Here is an 18,633-nt window from a genome sequence, read left to right as displayed (position 1 = left end):
AGGGGATTGGGTCCTCCGACGTATTCCATATCTATGACAGTAATCACCACGACTGTGCTGCTTTGGAAAACCTTTTGGCGTCTGCGTCGATGACGTCGATATGTGGTCCTCGAGGGCCTCCGTCGAGCCGATGTCACCGGATGTTATAAGTAGGACGCACGACACCCGTAGCCTCAGTTCCGTTTTTTCCGCGAACGTGTTCGCTTCGGAGGTCTCGGCGTGCCTCGATTCTACTGAATCCTGTTCTTTCGGTTCTTCGAACCTGTTTCTTCATTGCTATCGTATGATGTCTTTGGCTTCTTCCACCCCGCGGTCCGGGTTTAAGAAGTGTCGGGTGTGCAAGTCCAAGATGTCGCTGACGGATACACACGACGCTTGCCTCTGGTGCCTCTGGGAGGACCATGATACGGACGACTGTGTCGACTGCCAATCGCTCACAACGAAGGCCTTGCGGGAGCGTAAGAAGAAGCTGTCGGTCGGTAAGGTGGCCAAGACCCGGAAGTCGCGTTCCACTGGTCTTTCGATGGACGATTCGGGGGGCGACTCTCCGCATCGTCGTCGTGAGTCTGGGGGTTCTCGGTCTGGGAGTCGGTCCCACCATTCCTCTGCCTCTTCGAGGCATTCCAGGAAGCGCTGTCATAGGTCGCCTTCCCCGTCCTCTTTCGAGGACTCCGCCCGTCGGCGGGTTGCTTGTCCCAACAAGCATTCCACTCCTGAGGAATGGGATTCCTTCCGAAAGGAGATGTTGGTGATTTTTCAATCGCAGGGCTCCGGTCCGTCCGCGCCGTCTGAGGACGCTGGTCGTAGCCGTGCTAGAGACACAGCCTGTTCCAAAGGGAGGCACCAGCCGAAGACAGGGATCTACCCCAGCTTGTTTTTTTGCAAAACGACTAACCCTGAGGGAGTTGATTGATTGATATTGTATTTCTATCGCGCTCGTACACAAGTGTTTCGAGCGTTAAAAGTAGAGGAGTGAAGGGCTCGAGAGGGGAGTTATTTACAGAGGGATAGTTGAAGGTATTTTGGACCCGGGGCCCAGAAAGCCTTGTGGACAATGCAGAGGGTTTTAAATGCAATCCTTGCATTCACTGGAGCCAATGAAGGGATTTCAAGGCTGGATGGATACGATCCCAGGGCTTGAGACCAAGGACAAGTCTTGCAGTCTTGTTCTGGATTAGTTGTAGAGGGCGGAGAGTGGAGGCAGGCAGATTTAGAAAGAGGCTGTTACAGTAATCCAGTCTGGAAAGAACCAGAGCTTGGGAGACCGTGAGCTTTTGAGGGAAGGAGAGGAAAGGCAGAGTACATCTAAGGAGGTGAAGTAAAAAATATTTTTTGGAGCCATCAGAGACGTGTGCGGAGAAGGAAAGTGTAGAGTCAAAGATAACCCCAAGGTTCTTAGCCATGCAGGTGGGGGTGGGAGGAGAGCCAAGGGAGGCCAACCAGAGAGTCGAGGAAAGGATGGAGATGGTGTACCAATAAGAGGATCTCAGTCTTGTTGGCATTTAGACATAGATCATTGGCGGCACACCAATTTTGAATGGTGATTAGACAATCGGAGATAAGAGAAGGAGAGGAGGAGACTGAAGGAAGCCTGAAAATGAGTTGGGTGTCGTCAGCATAGCACTGGAAAGTTGACCAGAACTTTGAGATGCAGTAAGCGAGAGTTGCCAGGTATTGGTTGAAAAGCCAGGGTGAGAGGATAGACCCCTGGGGGACACCACATGTGGAGAGGAAGATAGAAGATAGGAAGGGCCCAAGTTGTACCTGGGAGGGTCGATCAGAGAGAAAAGAGGTCAGCCAGGCCAGAGCCTGATCAATGATACCGAGGTTGTCACAAAGACAATTGAGCAGGGTGGTATGGTTGACCGTGTCGAACGCCGAGGAGAGATCAAGTAGGATGAGGACAGAGGGAATGTTAGAATCAAGGTTGGAGAGCAGTTTTTCACGGATGTTCAGGAGAGCAGTTTCCATACTTCTGGCAGCTCTGAAGCCAGATTGGTGGTCATGGAGGGAGCCAACAGAGTCGGAATGGAGATTAAGCTGAGAGATGACCAGCTTTTCCAGGAGCTTGCCCAAATAGGAAGTCATGGAAATTGGGCAGTAGTTCCCGGACATGACGGATCTGCAGTGGATTTCTTGAGGAAAGGATGCACAAGGGAGTGTTTAAGAGGGGTGGGGATAGAGCCAGAGGGAAAGCAGAGGTTGCAGAAATCAGCAAGGGCCAGCGCAAGTGTGTCAATGTGGTCCTTAATGGTTTTAGAGAAACAGGGATGGACCTATTTTGATGCGTTTTACATAGATCAGACTTTTCATAGATGGAAACTGCCCGGCTCTGGTAGCTGCTCTACTTCCTCCCTCATCCCTTGTGCCCCATCCGTCCTTTTCCTCTCTTAAGGTCGTCCCTCGTATAAGGGGCCACGACCTTGTTTGCTCTCCAACATCTATCAACTTGCTTCCGTATGTGAAAGAAGACACAGGGAACATTTCCGCCAAATCACTCTTAGACCTCTGCGACTCCTAAGGATGCCTATAGGTTTTAGTAGTGTCGCAATGGTGCATGCAGGGAACAGAGACAAAGAATTCCCCTACTCCGTTTGTCAAAATTGAGAAGAATTCTGCACACATCAGTTACTGCACCACAATAATAAACAGGTTTCCAAAGGCTGGTTTGTTTTATGTGTTAAGTCTTTAATGTGGCCCTTTAAGATGACACGTGTTTCAGCATTCTTAGTATGCCTTTATCAAATCAGGGCAGTAACTAATCTGCTGTATTCTGAAGTACATAATATCGTAGTGGTAGAAAGAGTCCCTACAGACTCATGAGAAATGCGGGCGCTGCAAACTCCAGTGCTGGTGCTTCACGCGACATTATTGTGGCGCAGTAACTGATGTGTGCAGAATTCTTCTCTGCTTCTGTATGTGGGATAGCATAATGCTCATTTCGAACATTCCCCACTCAAAATGGATGATATAAGGTTAACCTGATCTCTTGTAATCAACACTAATGATCGACCAAGCACTGTGGAGTTTCAGTACTCGGTTAACTCACTAGCTGTTGAGCACCTCTGCCATGTGACATTATGTGTTTTCTTATTTGAATGTGGGGCTACCGGGGATTGGATAATGTGAACAAGCAACAAGTAAGTTGCAAAATGTGTTGTTTTGCTGATGCCGCCACTCTGTGGCATACCATTTCGTACTTTTAACTTGAGTGGAGCACGTATGCTGGTGTAGCATATATATATATATATATATATATATATATATACTCTGAACATATCGATTTCTACCCGTCCCGCTTTATTCATCAATTGGCAACAAGAAAGTGGTTTCCATAAGGGTTGGTGTGCGGGGGTGTGGACCGTGTCTGCGTAAAAAGGGGATTTAACCTACAATTGCTTTGCTTGAAAAGAACTTTTCCTTTGTTGCATTGCAGTTTCAGCAGCACTGAACACCTGCGACCGAGCCCTGCTGTTGGCAGCCGTTTTTCTGCTGGTGAGTAACGAACCAACAAATACATACTTTTAATGCGGTCTGCTTCGAGAGAAGGTTATGGCCGGTCATCCTTTCAGAGATATCCGCCTACACCGTCATGGAGAGGAACCTCTCCAGTCGGTGGATAGCTTTGACTATCTGGCGATCCAAATGTCATCTTATCTTTTATTTGTATAGCGCCTCCTGCCACATTTAATGCCTTAGAAGAGCTTTGCCTGTCAGAGAGGCAAAGGAGTAATATGATAGAACATTCAGTAGTGGTAGGGAGACGCAAAGTCGGGTAGATAGTTGGGATGAGGACGAGGGATAGATAACATGCTCAGGAAGGCACGAGAAGGACATGGTAGAGGAGCTATGTGTACAATTGGACTGAGTTTATTGTGCAATAGATCTACACCGTGGTCAGCTCAGAGAGAGGAAAGCGGCCTGACCTTCTAGAAGAGGTGAAACCATAACCAACCTCTTTGTGGGTAGATCACTCTCACCAGCTTTGGGGGTGTATAAGGACCACGATTTAGCAGCAAGTTCTTATGATGCACATGTGGGGACAATGCAATATTCAAGCACTTGAGCACAAAAAATACCGTTTTTAAAAGATGATCGTATCTTCGATATAGAGCTCCCTCTATTCCAGTCAATATAGAGTGAGTTATTTGGGTATTGTTTTAGTCTTAAACATTTGTACTGGCTTCAAACAGGATCTAGGCTAATTCCCCACAGGCCAATTTCATTGAATCCAGTTTCATCTGGTCCGATATCGGCTCTGCAGGGAATCTTTTTTTTCGATTGTAGTGCCCTTTCCGTCCAGTACCCCAATACGTGGGACAATCCCACATCGCCTGTTCGCTCCCTCAATCTTGTATGATATGATAGATTATTTATAACACGCTTAATACCCAGAGGTTTCTAAGCGCAGAGCAAGGGCTTGAACCCATGTTGCTCTGCATCATCTTGCTTCCAAGGCGAGCGTGTTGCCCCTGAGCTATCCTCCCGAGTACGTGCGGACAATCCGCCACCCCCGACCGCCAAATGCCTATTCCCTTGACCCACCCCCTTTCTTAAAAACATACATGCACACAACATAAACATCTACCCACACACATACATACACATACCTCACCCCCCAAACTCCTTCCTCACCCCCTGCTGCTTTTTCCTGCGACAAATCCACATATTTCCGCTGTGCGCAGTACATGAATGCGCAGTCCCCAACGGGCCACCATCCCATGTCGGGGAATTCTTTGCCATGCTGTCAGCCAGTTCCTTCAAACATGGAATAATAGTGAACTACCTCGCTGATGTTCTGGCCTTTGAAGGAGCCGAGAAATGTCATTGCTTGTGGTGCGTGAAAGCAATGCGAGTATCTCTGAGGTTGGTTCCCCTTTGGAAAGACCCATGGATCTGTAATACCTACTCCAAGAGCCCTTTACTGAATGCTTAATGAAGAGAGGCTTTTGAAGGGCATCCTACATAATGGTAAAGCTCAAATCCCAACTATTCAACATCCTGCCATACACGTTATTATAGCTTCTGAAAAATATTTAGATCTGCTCCGCACCCCAAAAATCCTATTTATAAAGCTGTGCTAGGGAATTTTAGCTCGATTCTCATTCACAGCAACTTGGGATCGCAGCCGTCCTCCATACGGTTTACGCTGTGCATCATGGGAGGAAAGTGTTGCACACTTCCTTTTGCCCCTTCCAGAGGACGCCAAAAAGCATCCGGCTCAAACCTACATTGAGATCTTTCTATATACCGGATCCAGGGGACGCTCTGCCGTCTTCATTCGCATATTTATTTAGACATTTTTATAGCGCACTTAACGCGGAGGCATCTAGGCGCATTTCTTGGAAAAGCATGGAAAATTAGAAATTATTTTTTAGGCATGGCAGATTGATTAATATGGCGGCGGTGTATGCGTTACTTTTAACCCGTTTTAATGTTTATTGTCAATGCTTTGTTGCCTTATTGTGATGTGGATGAAATGTAGTTTTTGTTTGCTCTGTTCCGGGTTTGCATTTGTTCATGTAGCGGTCGTTCCTGGATTTTATTCACTAAAGCTATGAATGAGCATATAACAACTCACAATTTCCATAAAGGATAGAATATAAAATCTTTTACAAAAAACCCACTTGTAGCCAAATATGGTTGGGAGCAAATGAGAAAAGTTAGAAGGGTGTTGATGGTTTCCCCAATTCCGAACCTATACTTTTATAGATGGGTAACGGTAAAAAGAAAAGAAAGGGCGCCGATCTGGGGGGGTTCCATCTTTTTCCTAAAAGACTACTTCTACAAAACGCAGCAGTGCGTTGTCTTGAGTCACTCCAAACCCTTAAATATCATGACCAGCTGTGCATATGGTCTATGCTTTGCCCCCTCCCCATCCTGTTCAGCAGTTTTTAACATCAATGATTTTCTGTCTACTTTATTGTGTGTATTGAATTCTCCTGGACCGCACTCTGACACCAACGTGGATCTTGTACACACTGTATAGACCCTCAAAGTAATTTAATAAAATGAAACTGCTAAATCAATGCCAAACTAATAAAACACCTGACAAAATACAATTTGAGCTGCAATTTGTTTAACAAATCAAAGAAAATTAGTTATTTCCATCTTTTTCCATTCATATTTTTCTATTTCCATTACTTTCAACACAAGCTTCCTTACATGTACCTCTCTGTTTCAATCCATCCAGGCTACTCAGCCGCGTCGGTAGCACATCACTTGAAAATGGTTCTGAGACTTTGATTTCATCCTTAAGAGAATTCAATCATAGAGTGCCATCAAGTCCGGAAGAAGCGTCAGGAATTTCTGAAGTTGGCCATTATTTCTGATGCTTACAGAGAATCTGCATCAAAAGGGATAAACTGCCTTCTACATTTAGCACATGGCCGTTGTGGAGCTTATTCCTGAAGGTCTCCTAGAACTCACATTCCTTTCTCTTAGAAAATGGCTTGTTTTATCTCCCGGAACCTGGTGGCATATTGTAGATGAAATCGGCGTGTCTTGCACATACTGTAGTTTTCACAAATTAATGTTGCTCCTTGCGGTTAATGTTTGATCTCCTACTGATTTCAAACCCAGACTCCCCCTCCCCCACCAATCTATGTAAAATTTTATGTACGCATTTTTTTACGTAACAGCAGTGTATTTTTAAAAAAACTGCCCGCTTCGAGATCTCCAATTTAGAGAGAAACCATGACTAACCGATGGAAGGATCTGAACTAGCCTCCCCTCGCCATTGTAGGCCGGTTGCAGACTAGTGAGACGTGAGCTTGCACTACTCTCTGGAGGACTTCTTCCATGGGACCTCTCCACTCTGCATCTTTCAAGCAATTTGAAGGGTCCTTGAGCGCCTTAAGTAACACCACACAAACCCACCACCACGTCCTATCCTTATTCCAGACAGGATCACCCCAGAAACGAGTGTATCCTGGGCAAAGTGTGGAGCTCTGTGGGGACTCCATTTCTGCAGATTGCCATGTAAAGTTGTTTCCACTGTGCACAATGTGAGTCTGGTAACATCTGTGTTACCATGCGCTCACCCGTGCCCCTGGTCAGATGTGACATAGACGACCAGGGTACCTTGGTTCTAGAAGTTCTGAGAAGGTGCATAGGTAAAGAAATGGTGATGTGATGCTCTGTGCTTGAAACCTTTGTCTAAAACTGAAATATAAATGTGCTAGGGTTGAATTGAACATGCATCGTTTTAGCTGGGGGCTTGTACATCCCACCAAATAATGAACCAGATCAACTGTTTGGAAAATGAAATCTCACTTGAACGTGGGATATCTGTTGAGCTTGGAGCATGTCATGAGAGGAGACTGCATAGTCCATTACAAGGCACAATATTCAGAGTCTAGGTCTTCTTCCATACCCAAGAACATGATCAACTTTATGGGGAACATTCTACTCTGAAAACAAAACTCCAGGAAACTGGTGCTCTTTAAATGTCATTAAGCCACAGTCTAATCACATTATGCAAGACATAGGGTTAGCCTTAGTCACCATACTCAATGGTGACAGATCACGGGAGTTGTAGACCATAACCTCAGGTGACAAACATTGCAGACCCCACTCGTCTTTCCTCTTCTTGCTGACAGATTTTATCCACCAGCGGCGATTTTTGGATACCCAGTCTTGAGCCTTAATACTCCATCTTCTCAGGTTGAGTAGTAGTCGTGTGTTAGGATTCTTCTTGGTCTGTGTGGACTTGTCACAGTAGTGCTGGTTTCACAGAGTCTTCGCCATGATGGGCCATGGGTAGCGGTCAAAAGCGTTTGCAATGCTGGCAGTGAATCTTCTTATCAGAGGGTTCGGATCCAGTCCTTGGCAGAAGTTCTTGTTCCGCTTTGCTAGGTGTTCATCCAACATGTTAATGTCCAGTTCTCTGTACCTCCCTTCACAAGCTCTTCGCTCCTCTACCTTGAACTCCCTCAAGGTCAGTCATTTTTCAAAGAAACGAGCTCGGGGTAGATCTCTGTCTTCGGCTGGTGCCTCCCTCTGGAACAGCCTCCCTGCCACTCTAAAACTTGAGGAGAACCATCTCTGGTTCCGCAAACACCTCAAGACCTTCCTCTTTGCTTGCTTCTTCCTTCGCCCACCCTCTGCCCTGCTGATCTATTCTCTTCTGGCACTGTGCACCTGGCCACCCTCTATCCGCCGGGCCCAGGAACCTGCTCACACTGCCACCTGCACCGCCTCCGGGCCACCCCTTGCACTTGGGCCTGTATCTGTACCCATACAGCCCCCCTTTTTCTTCCTTCACTTATCAGGCCTACCCTGTCTGCTGCCTTAAACCCAGCACTTGCTGGCTGCACTACCACCCTTTGTTGCCTTTATTATTTATGTATTATTATTATTTATCTGTTTCTCCTTAGCTCTGCACTTTCCACTTCTCCCCCCTTCCATGCACTTTTCCTCTCCCCCTCCCATGCACTTGCACGTTCTCAATGTCACTGGGCCTAGTAAGTACGTGGTTTTGTTCTCCCTTGTTCCCCTCCCTTGCCTTGTCGCGCTTTGAAACCCTGTGTGTACAAAATAAAATATATCTGTGAAGGTCAGCTATCCTTGCAAAGAGAGGTGCTCCAGAAGCTATCGGCAGGGCCTTGTTCCGGACTATCTGAAGACTCTTCCGGTGTCACTCATGGCAGGTCATCCATGCTGGGGAGGGATATGTCAGGGTAGGTCTGATGATCACCTTGTAGACCCCAGCCAATACGAACTGTGTTTATACTCTCAGATTCTGTATAAATTAGCTTTCCAAACTTTTAAATAGAAAACGCGAATAAGCATTATAAAAAGCGAATGAATAAATGCCACTTCCCAAAGGCCTGCAGGAGCAGAACAGGAAAAGAACTCCGACCATTACATTCTGCTCCCAGTTGCCACTGTATGCAAGACCCGCAATCTCCTACAGAACTTGCGGAAAGGAGCAGAGATTAGCTACAAACCTCAGTCCCCCATAGCCACAGCTACATGTAAATAGCCTAGCAGTTTGGGGCTGGGCTACTCCTAAGGTTGACAGTACCCACATGATTGACTGATTTACATATGGCTGGACCCCTTTTGCAATGGGCTAAATGGTGTGGAAGGTTGCCTAGAGCAATGCCAGTGGTCCAGATTAATTCAAAACCTTCCACCCATCACTTTTTGGGTTATAGTTTGTCTCCTTATGTAAGAGAGAGTATGTCCAGATATTGGTCCCTTCTCGCCAAAGCAGCACCTCACTGATGAAGCCCAACAAGGCCAAAACATGTCTGGGGTGCTTGTGTTTTCGTGTAAAGGGGACCTGGCCTAACAGTTCAGTACCTGATTGATTTGTATACGGCGGGACCCCTTTTACAATGGTACAGATGGGCTAAAAGCAGTGCCAGTGATTCAGGTTAATTCAAAACCTGGTTATAGCATAGTAGCCAACATTCTCCTATGCATTGGATATCTGCACCCACCTGGAATTAGGCTGGTCGACAAGCCTTAAGGGCTTGCCATTCCAAAGGCACAGTCTACCTTTGTAACACTATTGCAAAATAAATGATAGAATGACACTGCTTGCCCAAGGGGCAGTTGCCGACCAATGTAGAACAGTGTGAAGAGTGCCTTTTCAGAGAGAGCATCACAGTACAGACAATCCCCTCAGTCCAGAGAATTGAGGGCTTGGCCGAGAGCAGCAGGCAATGCGACGGAGTCTAGAGATATTTTTATTTATTTATTTCAATTCTTAGTAACGTGCCAAAATCGCCCGGAGGCCTCACGGCGCACATAAAACAAACAAGACAGTGACATAAAAAGTGTGAAGCGGAAATCTGAAGGAGACCGTTAAGTGATGACTAAGGAGTGCTGAAGAGACGGGTCTTAAGGCTTTTTTTAATTGATCAGTGAGGTGGAACTCTTAAGAGGAAGAGAGTTCCACAGAGCAGGGGCAGCGACACTGAAGATGAAAATTTGACTGAGCAAATGCGAGGCTGAGCTCAGTGGAACTGAGTGATCGACCAGGGACATAGCGATGAATGCACTATGTCAGGTAGATGGGTGCAGAGTCAATCAAGCATTTGAATGTAAGAGGAGTATCTTGAAGGATACCCCATGCTTGATGGGCAACCAGTGCAATTTTTTCCTGGCTTCAGTAATAGAGGAAAGCCTGGGTAAACCAAGCACTGCTCGGACTGCACCATTTTAGGTCGTCTGGAGAGCGGCGATGTTAGCTGCCGACATGCATGCCAGGAGACTATTGCAGTAGTGTAACCTGGAATTGACATGGGCAGATGCAAGAAGGGACATGTTGCTGACAGATAGAAAAGGGCGCATTGTGCAAAGTTGCCTGTTGATCCAACTACAGGTTGCCCTGGTTTTAGCAACACGCAAGTGCATTGAGAGCTCAGCGTCAATGGTGACGCCAAGAGTCTTAACGCTTTGGGCCACTGGAATAGACACATTAGCAATAGTAAATGAGTCATATTCCTTAGGGAGATTTTTTAACATGTGACTTGATCCTGCAATGAGGATTTCGGTTTTATCCGCATTCAGAGCCATGAAATTCTGGCTCATCCACGAATGGATGATGGAATAGATGGCCTTGGAATCTGTGGGGTAGGAGCCAGACAGTTCAAGGACGACCTGGGTGACATCAGCGTAGTTAATATACAGAACACCCAGGTCGTCAAGCATGAGAAGCAAGGGGAGAATATAAATATTAAACAGGGTGGGCGGTAGAGAAGATCCCTGGGGGACACCACGTGTGAGCAGAGAGGGTATAGAGGAAGCATTTTGGATAACCATGCAGGCGTTCCGAGGACAAAGAAAAGAGACTAGCCATTGTGTGGTGAGTTTCGAGCAGCCGACAAGGGATTGTAGCCTAGTTGTCAGGAGCGCATGGTCGACCAAGTCGAACCCAGCGGAGAGATCTAACAGCATCAAAAGTGTAGGATGGCCATGATCGATAATGGATCCTAGACTGGATTTTAAATCCAGCATGGCAGTTTCAGTGCCGTGACAGGCATGAAAGCCAGACTGACGAGGCCCAAGGATTGCATTAGTGATGTTGGTGTTCTTGAGACTGAAGAGGATCAGATGGGAACTAGGAAGTGGACGCATGGCAGAGGAAGCACTGGTCCTAAACAAGGGTGTGTGTGGTGCGGTTTCATGTTGGGGTAAAGCATTAGATTGTGGGAAAAGATTCCAGACCAGGCCAAACTAAAGCTTGGAGGATAAGTTTGATCTCAATAGGATACTCAATGCACAGGACGTTACAAGTATGAGTTAAACATTTGAACATTTCCAAATTACAAAAGTTCTTTTTCTAACCTACAGTTCTATAACAGGACATGTGTAGGGGCACTTACAAGAGTTATGAATAATAGTATTTCCTTCTTTTCTTACAGAACTATATGTTCTTCGAGATGAGTTGAACAAGGAAACCCTTCCCAAAGCCTGATTTCTCTTCAAACGATGCCTCGTCAGGACATTTGTGGCACTGAACATAATGGAAAAAGAGAATGGTTTGCCCTCCAAAACAAAAACATGTTTGGTGAAAAACAAGTGGCACAAGACTTCCTGGCCATGGATCATTCCTGCTAAGTACATATGGCACCTTTGGCAAGTCGACCCCGTTATTCCTGGCAATACTGCAATGGCTGCATGGTCCGGTTAGCCTTTACCTGGTTTGGGCAAAGCTTGGATTGAGCCATCAAATAACAATAAGAGAAGTCATGTCTGAAATTGTGTCCTGGCCATAACAGGTTTACGATAGATAGTTGTTGCCTGCAATTCCTTAAAAAAAGAAAAATTTCTGCAATGTTGGACTGGGAACAGAAAGTGGCTCTGGAAGTATTTTTCAAAGTGGCCCCATATCACACTGTGAAAACAAATAACACGAGCAAGCACAACCCCTTCAAGTAGGACTTTGAGGGTACAATATTAAAATTTAAAGCACATATGTTCTTGTATATGAATTAAAAAGTAGAGAAGCAGAAGAAAAATAGTCATAGAACATCTCTTTGTTAAGAGTAACATACAGAAAGCTTTGTCGCACATTCTCCAAAGGGCTGTAGGGTATGAGGAGATGGGAGGAATTGGAGTCAGTGGGAGGAAGGGTAAGTAGAGTACAAAGGTAAACAGGATCAATCTTAGTTTGCTTAGGCTGCTTCTTAACGCTAAAGGGGAAGACTATGCAGGGGGGTTGAATTGGTACCTTTCCGATTATATGGGGTTGGGGGAAAAAGAGCCTTTGCTGAACTTGCTTGCTGATGTGAATTCTAAGTCTAGTCCTTGTCCTAACCTTCAGGGGGACCCCAAAGAGACACTACCTGTGGTAAAGTCTACCCAAATGTGCAATTGCTGACAAAAGAGAATGAGGACGATGGGTCGGAGATAGAATTCTGAAATAGCCAATCCCTGAAAAATATCTGACCTGAAGCACTGGATATTTGCTCCAAGGCCAGCTTTGAAACAATTAGGCCAGATATGGCATGGTTCATCCTGCATCTTTAAAAGTAACTCAAGTTCATACAACTTCTTTTGACAGTCCTGGAGATCTAAGCCAATTTATTCAGTCTCAAAGATTGGATGAGATGGATAACACCGGTCCTTCTTCAAATAATGCTTCCTAAAACCTTTGAAAGGAATTTTTCTTCGACTCGTCTAGTATAACGGTGCAAGAGTGTTACCTTGGAAGGCCTGGTCTCGCGCTGGGAGCCTGACCCTCATTTTTGATTTTTTATCTTAAACATGAAATGTTTTGGCCGTTTCCTGCTAGCCACACAGTTATCTTACTAAGAGTTATAATCTAATTTTACTCATGTTCATGTTGTTGTTGATCACCCCTCACTCCTTGCGTTTCTCCTTATCCTTTTGTCTCTCCCCCAAGGGTATCGTAGCAGTCATAATTGATTACTATATCAAAATTATATGGAAATCCTTATCTTCATTTTCTCCCCATTCTGGGTTTACCATTTATTTCAAGCTCATATTGTTTACCTTTGAAGCACTAGGTCTATAAATATATCATCTTTGAATGTTCAAGGTCTTACCAATCCCATCAAAAGACAAAGAGTACTCTCTTATCTCAACAGAACAAAACCTGCAATCGTTTGTATTAAAGAAACTCACCTCTCAGCCCGAGAAGCTGCTAAACTTAAGAAGCTCTGGCTGGGTAAAGTATTTGCTAGTGCTGCACAGGATTAAAAAACTGTTATTACACTGGTAAATAAAAATGTGAATTGCAAAATCATTAGATCGGAAACTGATGACACAGGTAGATGTATCCTTCTAAACCATCTCACTAATTCTATTCATTATTCAATTTTAAATATTTATGGTCCTGATGCAGATTCTATTTTCTGTAAACAACTTAGACAGTCTGCTCCGTTCAAATATGCAAAACCTTATTGTATGCAGAGATTGTAATGAAATAGTAGACCCTTTCTTTGATAGAAAATATAAATGTTTTAAAAACTTAAAGTCCCATAATCAATTTCTAAAGTTCATCTCTGAATTAAGCCTAGCTGATGCTTGGCGCTTACATTATCTGTCAGATAAGGAATTTCCCTTTCACTCCATTCCCCATGATTCTTTTTCCAGAATTGATTACATCTTCCTGGCCAACTCATTACTGCTAACCTTATAGCTTGTATATCCTTGTCAGATCATTCCCCTGTACACATTAAACTTATTGATATTAATCCTGCTTCCAAATCAAACAGTTTTAACTCAGCCCTATTAAAAGATGAAAAATTGGCTTCTTTTGTAACAAATGTCCACAATGATTATTATGAACTTAACAAAGCTGAAGATACATCTGTCCTTAATAATTGGGATTGCTATAAAGCAGTACTGAGAGGAGAAATAATGTCTTTTGTTGCAAAAAAGAAGGATATGAAACGCAAATCTAATGAGATCTTAAGAAAACTAAAAATCCTTAAGAAACAATATATTTCTAATCCTTTGCAAGTGATTCATCTTAATATACTACAGCTAAGAATAAAATATAATAAACCTACCTCTGAATACTCTTGCGCTAATATGCGTAAATATAAACCTAAAATCTATTTATTCTCAAATAAAATGAGCAAATCCCTAGCTTCCTACCTTAAAAATCAAACAAAGAAGTAGAATTACAGTAATAAAGGATTCAAATGGCACGAGAAGGTGTGCAGATAAAGAAATTATTAATGCATTCAGTACATTTTATCATCAATTATACTCCTCTGAATCTACACCTAATAATCCAAACATTGTTGCCTTCCTACAAAATATTACACGGTCAAATTGTCCGACTATTAATTTTGAATCACTTAATTCACCCATTAGGCAAAATGAAATTATCTAAGCTATACAAGAGCTTAAAAAAGGTAAGGCACCAGTACCAGATGGATTTTCAATTGATTTCTATGCTCATTTCAAATCATTACTTACTGCAAAACTAAATTAACTTTTCTCTCACTTTGTGTCAAACTCAAAATCTGAAGGCACCTTTACTGAAGCTATGCATCTGGCATTTCCTAAACCTAATAAGGATTGAGAGTAGCCAAAAAGTTATAGACCTATTTCCCTAATCAATACTGACTGCACAATCTTCCCAAATATCTTAGCAAATAGACTTATCCTGTTTTGGGCCAAGTTAATTAAACAAGACCAGGTTGGGTATGTAAAAGGAAGACTTTCAGCATCCAATGTTAGAATCTTTTTAAATGCCTTAAAGGTTGCAACCCTCTCAAGTGATCCATAGGCAGCTGTAGCCTTAGATGCTGAAAAAGCATGTAATAGAGCAGAGTGGGACTACTTGTTTGATGCGCTGCAATGGCATGGGTTTCAGGAGATTTTCATATCCATGGTTAAAGTTCTATAATCTAACCCTAAAACCTCTATTTTTATGAATGGTCAGATGTCTACCTTTTTCCCTTGAGGCAGAGGTACACGGCAAGGTTGTCCCCTTTCTCCCCTGTTATTTATTTTAGTACTTGAACCATTTTTAGAATCTATTAGACTACATCCTTGTATCCAGGGAATATCTTTTGGTGATTTCCATGTCAAACTGGCAGCCTATGCTGATATCATCTTTCTATTCCTTGAGAATCCTCAGATGAGTTTAAGGATTTTGCTTGATATTGTATCAAGTTTTTCTTCAGCCTCAGGTTACAAATTGAACATGGACAAATCAGAAATTCTACCTCTAATATTTATTGTACTAAACATCTTGTTCAACTATATGGCATGAGATGGTGTCCTAAGAACATCAAATATCTAGGACTACACATTTATGCATCTATCCAACATATTATTAAAGAAAATACTAATATTGCATTAACCAAAATTAAAAATTCCATAGATTCTTGGTCCCCACTATATTTATCCTGGTGGGGCCATCTTCAATCCATTAAAATGATGATCCCCAATAATCTTGTAGAATGGATTCATGCTCCCTGTCCCAATTCCCAATAAATTCTTTAAATATGTTGACTCATGTCTTGCCACTTTTTTGTTGTGTAAGAAATAACATAGGATCTCCCTTAATAGACTAAGGGAGAAAGCCACATGGAGTGGTGGTGGGGGGGGGAGGCGGGCAGTGGGTTTCCCAGATTTTATTTCATATCATTCTGCCTTTATATTAAAGCAAGCACCGTGCTGGTTCCGTCAAGCTGAACATCTTTTCACCCCTTCCTGTGTTCGGTCGGAAAGCAATATGTTTGGCCTTTTTCTCTGACTATTATGTATTTAGTACTAAAATAGATTTAGTAAATATAAGAATTATCAATTTACAGCCAAACCGATTAGAAGGTACTTTATTTCTACAAATCCCCCCCAAGTTCATATCACCATTCATATGGCCAAATAATCGTAAACTGATTAATGGCAAAGTTATTTGATGGAAAAATTGGATACTTAAGGAATTAAATGTGTACCTCAACTTTTTAATCAAAAGCCTTCACTGAATTCAGAGAAAAATTCCTCACTCCCAAGTCTTTCTTATCACCTTTCTATTAATGGGTGCTGTTATAGAGAATTTGGAACCCGTGATGGAATCCCTCATACTAACTAACATGTGTGGTCAGACAAAATCATGTGTATAATTATCAGCTATCAGCCTCTCTCTTCTATATAGAACTTACCAATGTCATGGTGGAAAATCCTCAGTGGAAAACTCAGCAAGAATGGCAACAAGACTGCTCTCGTACTTTAAAAGACTATAGCTGGCCATCGTTCTGGAAAAAAACCTTGACCATAACGGTGTCGGCTAATCTTACCAAAACTTTTATTTTTTCATCACAGAATGTTCTATTACCCTGGCTATGCTTTTTAAATGTAAGATATCCTTGGATAACAAATGCTGGAATTGTCACGATGCTAAAGGTTCTTTCAAACATGTTTTCAGAATTTAAGTCTATTGGAAAATGGACTATGGAAAAATATATGGTGCAACATAAAATGTATCTTTAAAGTAGATGAACCTTTTCATTTTAAGATTTGATATCAGGGGAGTGCTCTTTTTCAACATCATTTAGACATATACTCGTCAAATCCATTTGATCTTTTCATTGTGATTGCTGTTCAAGTTATCACAACTAATTGGAAGAAGTTTGACCAAATTAATCATAATGTATGGTGGAATTTCATATGCTCTATACACAGAATTGAGGGATGTATTGCTTCAATCCTATTATTACATCACAAATATGAATTGAATTGGAGAATGTTTTCTGATTTCCTAACGTCAAAAAGATTACATTATTTACTATGATAGCTTTACTTTGGTTTAAAACAGTACCCTTATCACATCTTTTGACCCTGCACCTTGACCCCTCCCACTACCTCACTTTCTTGTTTGTAATATATGTTATATGTTTTCCCCTCTCCCAACTTTAGAACGGCAAGTCCTATTCCTTTCAATTTGACTCATGCAGGGTCCAAACCCAATGCGTCATACCTTATATTGATAATCTATGTTAATAAAATGGATTATTCTACAAAATGTTTGAGCCTTGTTATTTTACTCAGGACTATGCTGTATTTGTATTGTTTGATGCCTTTAATAAAGAATTTGTTGACAAAAGAATAAAAGTACTGGATGTTTCAGGGCAAGTCACATCCGTAGACTTGTGACTGATGTAACGGATCAAACAGACTCCTCCAACATTTGCAAGAACAGAGTGATGGGTCTTAAGTCCTGCATCCATGAGTAAGCTAAACAGGGTCCTCACTTTTCCTCTTCGCAACTTACATGTTCATATCCCAGAACCATGAGTTGCAACATTGGTCACACCTACATTACATACATGGCTCGTCAACTAGGTCTTCATGTGGGCATGAGTGAGATCTGCCAGATTAGTCCAAGCCTAGGCTTTTACAAGGTCACTTTTGAGCGAACGTATCCTGATAACCATTCTTCTCATACCTAGTAATATTGCATCTCATACCAAGGAGGCCTTGAGAACCATGCAATAGCATGCGTTTCTCGTTATTGGGACCCTCAGCTTCCGCATAGAGCACATGTTCACTCTAACAAACAAAGGACTAGAGATGGCTCATTTGTCTTTTGTATCTAATTGTATGTTTATTTACATTTTCCTCTACTATAGTCACACGCACTTTAGAAAAGGGAATCAGCACTGTCGGCAACTACCTGAAAGTCTAACGCAGCGATTCATCACTGTCGCACAAACATTATTTTCCCCTAGAAGGGCAGACTGAGCTTATGCTACACTGCACTGCACTCCACAGTTTCCCTCGTCCAAGCAATCAGCACTGTCTCCATGTTACGAATGTGTTCCTAATGTCCTTGCCTTCTGGCATACCGCTCCTACCATTGCACTTTGGATTTTACATGGTAAAATACGTTTGGATAAATAAACAAGCTAGTATCATGTGGACAGATTTGTTGTGTAGAATGCCATCAATTAGCAAGGATGTGCTACCTAAGCAATATTTTAATGTATTATTTGTCGGGATCGGTCTTCCTTACATACTTCCACACGAACAAGCGGTCTAGAAATAACTGAATGGTCAAATTCTAGTAACTGCATTAAGACATACGAGAATTTCCCCATTTCGTCTGAAAGCATGATATCATAAATCATGAAATCCTGCTCCCTGCCTAACACAAGCCCCACCCAATCACTCCATTAGCTTGCCTCTTACATATCGCTCTCAAAGGAAAGCTGAAAGAGAGACGGTCTACCTTAGCAAGCAGGTCTGGCCTTAGAGGCTGCAGCGCCCCGGGCAGCAAAACAAACATGTGGTGGCCACCCCTCCCCCTGCATGCTCCTGGTCATGCGGGAGGGAAGGGGGCACATTCATCAATAGGCACCAGAGTGCCCTATTGTTATTACATAATCTCAAAAGGACACCTGCTGCACCTTCTATCACCATGCCAGCTCGAAGAAGACCTTGAGAGACTCCACCGATCTTGCGTGGCAGGTGGCTAAAGGCGCCCCAGGTGGTCGGCCCAGTCATAAGTCAATCCCTGTTAGGAAGTCAGGACCCTTCACAAGGAAACTCCTTTCCTTGCAGGGCCGCCCTAATAGGGAGTTCGTACTAGTACCGCAACAAGTGGCCGAGGCCACCTCCTTGGTCTCTTTGAAGTATTCAACAATGTCCATCTATCACTTTCAAGAAACACAGAGAACTCTACAGTTTCCAGCT

The 18,633-nt window shown here is 43.2% G+C and overlaps 1 protein-coding gene across 2 annotated transcripts in view; it reads left to right on the top strand.

Moving 5' to 3' along the window:
* LOC138491162 (phospholipid scramblase family member 5-like) overlaps positions 1 to 16,963 on the top strand; it is a 113,178-nt gene extending 96,215 nt beyond the window's left edge. For both annotated transcript variants that reach the window (XM_069617538.1, XM_069617537.1), the window contains 2 exons: positions 3,437 to 3,495; positions 11,379 to 16,963. In XM_069617538.1, the coding sequence (XP_069473639.1) occupies positions 3,437 to 3,495; positions 11,379 to 11,405 (86 nt within the window). In that variant the 3' untranslated portion in view covers positions 11,406 to 16,963. The remainder of the gene's footprint in view (positions 1 to 3,436; positions 3,496 to 11,378) is intronic.
* The last annotated feature ends 1,670 nt before the right edge of the window (positions 16,964 to 18,633 follow it).

This window comes from Ambystoma mexicanum, chromosome 10 (genome assembly GCF_040938575.1).
Source record: "Ambystoma mexicanum isolate Mex_15411 chromosome 10, UKY_AmexF1_1, whole genome shotgun sequence".
Classification (NCBI taxonomy): domain Eukaryota; kingdom Metazoa; phylum Chordata; class Amphibia; order Caudata; family Ambystomatidae; genus Ambystoma; species Ambystoma mexicanum.
Note: the sequence above shows the minus strand (reverse complement) of the source record. Positions and strands in the feature narration are given on the sequence as shown.